At 40.4% G+C, this 10,746-nt stretch overlaps 1 protein-coding gene across 1 annotated transcript in view; it reads left to right on the forward strand.

Annotated features, from left to right (window-relative positions):
• Positions 1-472: 472 nt before the first annotated feature.
• ZNHIT6 (zinc finger, HIT-type containing 6) overlaps positions 473-10,746 on the forward strand; it is a gene marked incomplete at its 5' end in the record, with an annotated part of 30,837 nt that continues 20,563 nt past the window's right edge. Inside the window, 4 exons of the mRNA XM_009076800.1 lie at positions 473-538; positions 625-731; positions 810-895; positions 2,141-2,244. Of these exons, the coding sequence (XP_009075048.1) occupies positions 473-538; positions 625-731; positions 810-895; positions 2,141-2,244 (363 nt within the window). The remainder of the gene's footprint in view (positions 539-624; positions 732-809; positions 896-2,140; positions 2,245-10,746) is intronic.

Genomic DNA, 10,746 nt, shown 5'->3' on the forward strand with positions numbered 1-10,746 from the left:
GGTCTTTCTGTTTCAGTGGGAAAAAAATGAGATGGATTGTTCAAGCTTTAGTGTGAATCCTTGACATATATTTTTCATCTGCCTAAACCTGTGAGTACTATAAGCCAGCACGTTACAGGTTATGTAAATAGATAAGCACTGATACATCCAGGCCACAAAGCATAAGCTGATTCAGGTTTGCAGTGCTTCCAGCTCTGCAGTTAGCTTGGGGATTTTTTCTTTCAGGCATCTGCACTGTGTTTTAATAGAGGTGAGGCCCCTGGATGTGTTTGGAGGTGTCCACTGTAGCTTGTGTTGCTCTATCTGCCACCTTTGCTAATCTAGGGCATTTGTAGCTTCTCTTTCTTCTTCCAAGGTGCAGATAGCTTTTCCTGAAAATGCCAGTGGTGCCTGGTTGTTGAGCATCCACCTTCACAGGCCAGTCAGGCACCAAGATGTTGCTTTATTAACAAGTGTTGGTTACTTCTTTCAGGTGTGAAACCTGCAGCAAAGAAGCAGCTAAGTACAGATGTCCACGATGCATGAAATACTCGTGCAGGTACCTGTTATCTGAATTAAACTGTTTTGTTTGTCTTCACTATTCATGTGCTGAACATGTCAATGTTTTCCTTTTTCTCATTTCAGTCTGTTGTGTGTAAAGAAACACAAGCTTGCACTGAGCTGTAATGGAGTCAGGGATAAAACTGCATTTGTCTCTGTAAATGAATTTACTGACTTGAACCTTTTGAGTGGTAAGAACATAACTTGTGCTTTTTTAAATTATTTGGGTTTGTTAGGTTAGCGCTACATTTTTCTTTTTTTCCCCTCAGATTATCGTTTCCTAGAAGATGTGGGAAGGACAGCTGATGCTGCTGCTCGACATTGTACTGTGCATAGTCCAGCAACGAAGAGACTTGTAAGTTTTTAATTAGCCACTTGATCTGTTGGAGGTAGGGCTGACTACCCTTGAATTCCCACTGAGGCAGTCCTAGTCCAGATTTCAGAGCTTATACCTCTCCTATGAAGAAAGATATGGATGGTCCTGAATTTTAGAACCAGAAATCCAAGGAAGTCTCTGAGTTTATGCAATAATAGTATTGGTCGCTGTGTCCAGTTGCTTAGAAGAATAGATTGCTAACAGTGTGCATTCTTAAAGCTGATGCATAGCTACTGTTGCTGTTGGGTGATAGATGTGTATTAAGAAAGCCTGAATGTCTCTTATCTCCACAACATTTTGAATTTTGAAGTACACAATTCCCAGGTTAACAATGGACTTAATTGCCTAAGAATTATCACATGCTTCCCTATATACCAAATGAAGGCAGCTAGAGCTCTTCAAACAATGAAGCTAAGCAGTACTGATGTAAAAGCCAGTCTTCTCAGGGTGAGGGGACTTTTGCTGAAGCTCTTTCTATGAGAAAACAAACAAACTAACACACCCTCTAAAGGAAAAAACAGCAAGCAAACAAAAGTCCAGAAACCCAAACAAATCTGCTCCAAAATATTTTGACTTGTTGATAAGTCACCAAAAGGCATCAGGGACATTTTGTTTTTCAGTCTTGTGATGATACCTTTAAATATAGCACTAAACTCAGAGAGAACTCAGGTTGATGACAAAGTAAATTCAGAAGACTCTATTTTTCTCTTAGGCTGGAGTCATACCCTCTCTGTGTGTTCTTAGCACTGAAGACTGTGAGATGCTACATAGGTGTCAGGTTTTGGGGTGTGGACGTGTTTATAGGCTTATTCCTTTAGTGCTGCCTTCAAATCAGAATTTGTCAGAGTGCCTGAGATGGTGCTTGTGCGTCCCTTCTGCCAGCAGGGCTGTAGCCCAAAGAGCAGCCACGTGGTGGTATAACATCCACAATGGCAGTCTGTGACTTCCATGGTGTGTTAAAGAGCTTTTGCTATAAAGAAGTCATTGGCATGTTGTCTTTTAATCATAGAAAAACTTCTCCTGAAAATGCTTGAGAATTTCAAGGCTTACTTTTTTAATTTTTTCATTCTTGATGGTTTTTTATTAATTCAGAGTATTTAACTTAAATATGGCCTTTTCTACACTTTTCCTGTAATTCCTCTCAGCTTTTTATTGTTTAGCTTTCAGGTTTTGAATACATTATTCAGAATTTTTTGAAACAACTGTTTTGGGTTTTTTTACCAGTTATATTGCTTGAGAAACAAAGCTCGAGGATGCAATATTGACCTGAAAACGCTGCCTGTTGGATTTACAAAAAGAAGAGAAAATTCAACCACCTTCAATGCCATGTGAGTCTTTAGTGGTTACAGTCAGCAGTATTTTGTTCACACTGAATACATAATGCTGAGAATCAAATTCATACCAATATATTTGCTTTTAAAATGTTAGATGCACATCTTTTTTAAAAAAACTATCTAGATTTAATATTTCATGCTGCAGGTGTTTGTGCTTTCAGTCTCTTTGAGCTCAGTTTAACACCCTACATAATTCATGCTTTATTTTGAAAAATGCATCAAGTGATAGCAGGAAGAATCAGTGCTGTTGTGCTTTTCCATCTCTGAATTAACATCAAGTTCTGTTGCTGGAAAAATAAAATGCTTCTGAAAGGTTTATGATAGAGGATTGATGTAGAAGGCTTGTGCAAATCACTCTCTCTGAAAAGGCTGACTTCAAGTCTGAAAAGGTGCTTTCAGTACAGGTCTGTGTTGCATGCTGTGAGGGGAGTTGCTGTGCTGCAGGATGTGAATGTTTGGTACAGCACAGCTTAGAGAGACAAGTGGGGACAAGCAGATATGAATTCAGGAAGAAGGCTAAAGAGACTTTTAATATTCTTCTTTTTATCCACTCTGTCGGTTTTCTCTGATATCCAGAGTTTGTGTTTTAAATGATTTTCACAGTAAAAGTAAGATGAATTAGTAAGTATTTCATTGTGACAGGAAAGAGGTTTATAGTTCAGGTGGGTGATATAGTGAGGTCAAATATAAATGCCTTCTAAGGTTCTCAGCGCAATCAGCTGTGCTCCCCCTGATGGCTCCTTCACTTGTTTTCTTCATGGTCTCAGTTTTGGTGGCAACTTGTGCTCTGAGGATGTGTTTTCCCTCTGCTGCGGGCGCTGTGTGCTCCGCGGTGTCAGGCACTGAGTGGCCACCAGGGGTCTGTCTCTGACAGAGCAATAACCCACCTGGGAGCTGCGTGACAGACCCACCTGTATCGTGCAGGCTGTTCTGGGACAAAAGTACAGGGTTTTGGGTTTGCAGATAGCTTCGTTTTTTGAAGAACATTAGGCATAAAATAGATGTAGAATATGTAACCTTTTAAAGTTACATATTTTAGCGATTCTGCTAGACAAAACCCCTGGTGATCCCATGGAAAGAAAGGAAATCTGAGGTATTTTCTCCTCCCTCTACCCCAAATTTATGTCCATGAGGCACTTCCCTCAGAACAGACCAGGTGGTAGCCCCAAGCCTCACAGTTGTTAGTCATGTGAGCAGAGGCTGATTGTCCCTGCACTGACTTTCTTTTCTTTGGCTGCATGCTCTGTCTTTTACAGATACCTTTTGCTGATTTTGTGCTGTTGAAATACCTCAGGCTTACAGCTGAGTTTCACTTTCATGGGGAATTTCTTTAATGTTATGGATAAAACAACATAAACATCCTCAAAAAGTACAGGGTAAGGAGTATTTAGGAGCCAGAGCAAGTGCAGGAAGCCCAGGATGCTGGGGTCAGTAGCTAAGAGGAGGACAGAAGAACAGAGAGGGCACAGATACAGGGAGGTTTGACACTATTGGAGAGATCCTGGGTGTGGTACAGTGCTGCACTGGCAGAAATTTGCCTTCATGTACCAAATTCTCTTTCATCTACAAAGTCTCTTTGAGTACACACTGAAGCATAGCTTGTGCTGGGAACAAGCTACGCTTTGAGCAGGTTATGCTCTCACATGTGTCATGTGCTTTATGTTAACCCAAGCAGAGGAAAAAACTAAGAGAATGGGGCAAGGAAGGTGTCTTCTTGGCAAATAGGCATGGAAGTGTTTCACAGGCCATCTGGGAGAATGCCTTACTGATTTTTGTTAGTCATGGAGTCCTGAGGTGCTTTTGTCCATGTTATTTTGGAATCGTAGCCTTTCTGGGACCTTCACATCATATCAGAAAGAATATAACATTCTCAGTTCTGAAGAGGATAGGAATTAACCGTGTCTTTCCTGTAGATGCTTTCCAAGGGCAAGGCATATGCTCCTTGAGTACTACACAAAGGACATGTTTCCTCTGTTTTGCTGCTCCTGTTATTCACACAGCAATGGGCTGTTTGAATTCAGCAATACAGATTAAAGAGTAACCTTTGTTTAGGAGGAGTTTGTCTGTTTGTTTGCTTTGGGTTGACTCTTTTTTTTTTTTTTTTTTAATTGACATGTTTTGCTTGCTCTTCTTAAATGTGTTCCTAAGGAGTCAAGTTTGATCAAACTAGTGACTGTCAACCATTCAACACTTGTCCCATGTGACTTCGTGACACCCATGACATTTTGTTGAATGTTGCATTCAGCTGGGGTAAAGCTGTGCAAATAGTTATGTCGTATGAGCTTAACACCTGACAGTGGTCAGGGTCTGGTGTAGATCTGAACCCCTTCTCACACTGTTTGTCAGTTGAGATTTGTAGAGGGATTGCTCCAGAGGGTGGAAGTTGGAAGCTGCTCAACATATGTGCGTGGATAACTGAGAACAGTCCTCTCTGATGTCCTCTTCACGCTCTCCCTGCGAGCCAAGCTGTTGGGCTAAGGCAGGAATTAGAGTAATCCAAAACTAGGAAGTACAAGATGTATTCTTGTGTCATCCCCTGCCCCTGCCAGCTCTGGAGGACAGATCAGTGTTGTTTCGATGTGTTAACCAGACTCCTCATTTCCTGGTTTTCATTAGTTTGTTTGCTATATTCAGTGTTGTGAAAGCGTACGTGCCAGTGCTGGGCAACACATGGCTTGGACTAACATGTGATATTGAATATCTAGATAATGGAGGGTCATTAGAAAGTAGAGTGTGAGTCCAGTTTGTGAACTAATGGGACATCTGACTTGCTATTCACAAATTATTTTTAATGTGCTGCTTCACCCTACCTTTCCTGTGGTGCCCTTATTTTCCAGTAGAACTGGGAGTTTCCCCACTGGACACATTCTGCCATGGAGTTGGTGGGGTGACCTGCTGGGATAGGGAGCCTATGGGAAAGGAGTGGAGAATGTGGTCAGGCTGGGACAAGAGCTAGAGCAGCACTTGAGGAGCTCCGGCCAGGAGGTCAGATGGGAAGAAGGGAAGGAGCTTGCAACTCCATGGCTCCTGATTCCCTGTCAAGAGATGATGGCAGTAGTGAGACACTGAAACGGGTCAGGGCAACTCCTTCAGCTCTGCAGCATGTGCTGCCCTGCTCCAACCCTCCCTGCTGCTTGCAGTCATAGTCGTCACCCAGCTGCCTCCCTGCTCTGTTCACAGCATCTCCCAAACAAAATAATTTTTACCTCTCTTCCCCACCAAGAGGGGCCAGAGGGCTACAAGTCTTCTCCCTTGTGGAAGACATGCCTGCAGCTTGAGAGCATTTGATGAGAAGATATCTGTGGGAGAAGAAAGAAGGTTTTACATTATCTCTCTTAATTGCAAGAACAAAATATAGTGTGGAGATTTGGGATTAGCATCTGTTAAAAGATCATTAGTGTTACAGAAGCTACTTTGACGTACACCTGAAAGCCCTAAAATGTCAACTGTCAATTGTGTGAAATGTTGATGATCTTGAGAATTTAACAAGCAGTTTCCTGAGCTGGGTTTTGGCCTAACAGTACGCTGCTGGAGCTGTTAAACTTTAATTCAGTTGTTGCTTAGTACATAGCTTTGCTTGCTGTCTTGTTCTCACTGAAGTAAGTTCCCAGGCAAAGGAGATATACTCTGGAGTGATCAAAGAGCAGGATATTCAGGCATGTCAGTATATCTGTAGCTTTTCAGGACATCTCCATCTGAATACAAGTTGTGACTGAATTCTGTACCTGAGAATTACTTTTTCTGGTTTTCTGCAACTGAAGCATTTCATTCTCAAAGTGACTCTGATGGTCATTTTGTTTATTTGCAGAAGTAAAGAGGACAGTAGTTTTGTCCTTTAAAGGTTATTACAGTTTGGGTTAGTCAGCCTTGACTGTGTCCCTTTGATTTATGTAGGACTCTCAGTTCAAGCATGGCATGTTTGATTATTGCAGCACATGTTCTTAGTAACATGTCCTGCTGTGGAGAGGCCCCTGATAGAAGACCATATGTGTTACAGAGAAAGTGCACTTCAGTGTCTTTATTGATTATCTGGCTGTTTACTGTAACTAGGAAACACATGAAATTCCAGTAGAAATATTTCACTTTTGCTGTTTGTATTTCAAATCCAGGAATTAGCTTGATGGAGTTTCAAGAAAAAGGAGACATCCTCTTTTTTGTCCTGCTGTTAGAAGTGCGGCAAAGTCAGTTTGGCGCTAGGAACACAGAGTTCCAGGGGGCCAGGGAAGATGAAATCACCACATCTCTGCATGTTCTCTTAATTAAATTTCTTTTTTAACCCACAAGAGAATCTCTTCACTTATTTGGCCTGAATCTTCATTGCTGATGAAAGTTGAGGAAGGCATTATTATCCCAAACGGTACATACTGAACACTCAGTACTTCAATGAAACTTCAGTGAATCATGTGAGAGTACTGGGTGTTGTCAGATAAAAGGATAACTGGTCTATCGTTCAACTTCTTTGTGTCCTCTTTTATAAATTCAAAATGACATAGACAGGAAATACTACAGTATTTGCACTTAGATGTACAATGCCCTGTATACCATTTTTAGAACATTTTAAGAGTATTAGTTGCTAAATAAAAACAAAATCAGCAGTGAATTACTCTCTTTGACAGGCTGGCACTGAAGTACTTCTGCAAAACCAAAAGTGCAGTTGGTATCTTAAGATGTGATGAATTTGGAGGTTTTCTCAGTACATATTTTAGGTTGCATATGTATATACATAAAATCTTCTACTGCATTCTAGACAAAACTGGGAGGAAATGTTCAAAGGAAGCCTAGGGAAGAAACATTATTTCATAAATGTTTTAAGAGATACATAAGCATTAGATGCTTCTAAAAATCTGCCAAGGCACTTAACAGGTATGTCCAAGTCCCAGAATCCTTTGTGGATCCAGCCTGTAATTCCCAGCAGCTGTACTGCTTATACCCACACTGCTTTGAGCATCTTCCCAGGGACTGTGGTAACTCTACAAGCTGGTTAGGGTTTTTGCAGTTGTTCTGAGAGCTAGCCGAAGGTAACAAACACTTTGTATCTATACTGCTGCTGTCTTTGTAACATCAGAAATAAAAATCTTTCTGTTGTTGCTGTGGAAAATTTAAAAATGATTTACATGTAGTTCTGTGAAAACTACAGTTGATTATAGAAAGGAAGTTCTTGGAAGTTTTAGGAGAAATGAAAGGTAGATGGTAATGTTAAAAGAACCATAGTTGCAAAACAGGCTGTGCAGTTCTGAACATACATCTCATGCAGGGAAAGACTCCTTTCCCTCTGATCAGTTTCCATGCTTCTGAAGTAGCCAGAATAGGATATGAAGCCAAGCAATGCAGGGATGGGCTATGATACTGTTTTTCCTGACATCAGTGATGTGCTTGTGCCTCACCCAGATCTCTTTCGTAGTTTTACAGTCAGTGCCCTGGTATCCAAAAACACGTGGTGTTCCATGGCAGCAGAGCAGCATAGAATACTCTCTGATCAGTTTCCATGCTTCTGAAGTAGCCAGAATAGGATATGAAGCCAAGCAATGCAGGGATGGGCTATGATACTGTTTTTCCTGACATCAGTGATGTGCTTGTGCCTCACCCAGATCTCTTTCGTAGTTTTACAGTCAGTGCCCTGGTATCCAAAAACACGTGGTGTTCCATGGCAGCAGAGCAGCATAGAATACTTCATGGAGGGAGCTGTTACTCAGTTACAGATGACTTCCTCAATTAGGCATTTTCATTTAGAAAATTAACATAGTACATATCTGTTGTATTTGAAGGAAATACTACCCCAGTGAGCTATAATGGAAAATTAAGTCAGTGAGATCTGGAGCCAGGATATCTAACTTTAATCAGAACTTGTTGCGAAGCAGCTTTGATAGCATCTACAGTTGACATCAAGTTCTCTAACTGGGCACAGATCAGTGATGGTGAGGGATGCTTCACTTCGAAAACAGGCACTCAACAAGTTGGTTTTTTAGGCTTCATTGTACAGTTAAGAGTGTGAGGCTATTCCAATTCTAAGCTTCTTTTTTTCTCGCCTACTTTTACCATGTTCTTAATCTATCTTGCCTCTTTCTGCTTGCCATTTCTGTCCAGGCAAGAGTACTTTGAAGAGACATGAAGTCATTAAGTGCAGCTTCGTTATTTGCTTGCTGAAAAAAAAAAAAATTAAATCAACATTTCAGTTTTTCCAAAGCGAAACTTTTTGACAAGGAATCAGCTTTGTAACTTCAGCCTCCCTGATTCACAGCACTTTCTGTGTCACTATTCCACAGACCAGATTGTGCCTGGAAGGGGGAGGGAGGGCGGAAGTCTGAAAAGAGCCCTCTTAAGCTGATTTTACAGCTGCAGTGATGAACTGAGTCTGCCTGAGTGAGCCCACAGGGAACTGGTCTTGCATGCAAAATGAGAATGTGCTGTGTGATGACCATTTCTACAGATGTATAAGGAGCGTGTCTAACAACAGGTAGCAGATAGCAAGAAGTACTTTTCTGGAACATTTCTTTTTCAAGTGCCTGTGTTAAGAGACAGCCCTCTAGGCTACATACATGTTTCTGTGAGCTGTGTCACAGTTTGCATGTTTCTGCTTGGGAGAAGATCTGCAGTACTCACACTGCTTTGGCTGTTTTGGTTTAAAAATTTTATAGAAAGTCCCTATCACTATAAGGGTTGGTCACTTAGAACAGATAAACATGGCCTGTTCCAAGAAATTGTGGACGATGATGAGTTAAATAAAAATGCTCATATTTATGCTTATAAATAAAAGCCTCATTTTAGTTAATAACATAGAACAAAACCCTCATTTCAACAGTCGTTATAACAGTTCTAGTAAATGTGCCCATCATTAGTGTTTCCTGCAGCTAATGATAGTGACCCTGTTTCTGTGCCTAAAGCTTTTACACTTATTGAAGCCTCCCTGGGAAAGTGCTTTGAATTAATGCTATTTCGTGTTAAATGCCTGATATTGACATGTCTGTTAATTGCAAGTCAACTGAACTGGTTCCATAACCCTGTTGATAGTCCAGTTTGCTCTATGTGTGCAGTAGCATTGATGCTTCCTTCAGCTGTCAAGATCAGAATTGCAAAACCTTGTTTCACTTACCTTGTAAAAAAAAATCCAAAATTCCACTCACTGATTGTGAGTTGTTTCAAAACCTTTTGCAGTTTGGTAATTTAAGACAGTATCATACCAATATGCTAAATAGCATAAAATTCATGGGGCCAGATACTATGCCAGCTTCTGGTTATATATTGTGTGTGAGTAATAATGTTTTCTGTGTTAACCTCCAGCTCTGGTCATACAATCTTCTGACCTCTTCAGACCTGGTGTGCTCTTAACTTCACCTGCTCATTTAAGGAAGGCACTCACATTCTCAGCTCTAACAAACATGAGCAGAGAAAAGGGAATAATCACAAGACATGCTGCACAGCTATGCTGAGGCATGTGTTGCTTTAGGGTCCTTGGCCTTCATTAGTTCTTTTTATTCTAATTATTACTTTCTTGGAGCTAGGGTTCTTGCTTGCTTTTTTTTTGGTAAACACTTGTGATTTTACTTACACTCCAGAAAGTATAGTTCGATTGTAAGGTTCAGTTTTCTGCTAGGAATAGCTAGGTAAGGGAATGATTATTTATTTGATAAGAACATTTTATAAAAAGAGCTTACATTTAAAAATTTATATGATAGTTAATTGAATTTAGCAGCTATGTTTACTGTTTTGCTGCTGGATGTAGTACACTTGTCTCTGCAGCCAGCTAGAACCTGCCTGATAAACAAATTGAACAGCATGTTGGAACAACACTGTGTTTACTTTTAATTGTAGTACCAGAATCTTTGCATAACTGATGGGGATTATCCTGGATATTATGATTCATAGGTCTTAATTACTGTTTAAAAGGCAGTACCATTAGACATACCTATGCTTCACCAAGATGTTTCACCTCTGATTTTTAAATTTTTGTGTTCGTCATGAGTGTAAATTCTGAACCAGAACAAAGGTCTGTGAATCCACCTTGTAGACTGTTCTTTCTCTTAGGGGATTCTTTTAGAAAGGTACTGTTACACTCACTATACTGAATGGGAGAATTTGGAGCAAGGAGAGGAAAAATGCTTTGTCTGACATGAATATTGATTTCTGCAGATAAGGCAAGAAGAGATTGCCTGATCTGGCAAAGTATCCTCTAGATAATACTGCCTCTCTTAAGATGATATTGCTCTGGAACTATGCTCTAGTAGCTTCTGTTCTCAGGTATTAATTATGCTAGCTCAAAAGGGAAGATTGGTCTTAAAACTAACAACTAACATAGAAGAAAGGAATGTGACATTACTTTTGGTCTCTACCAAAAGCTTTATGATTTCTCTGTAAGACATTTATTCTTTCTAACTTCTCTTATCCATGTTATGCCTAAATACTGCTTCCCTCCCTGGCCATGATACATTTCCTATTGAGATTATCACTGCTGTGAAAGGTCATGTCCCATGTTTTGTGCAGAACCCAAGAACTTGAAAT

The sequence above is a fragment of the Acanthisitta chloris genome, unplaced genomic scaffold, assembly GCF_000695815.1.
Source record: "Acanthisitta chloris isolate BGI_N310 unplaced genomic scaffold, ASM69581v1 scaffold39306, whole genome shotgun sequence".
Classification (NCBI taxonomy): domain Eukaryota; kingdom Metazoa; phylum Chordata; class Aves; order Passeriformes; family Acanthisittidae; genus Acanthisitta; species Acanthisitta chloris.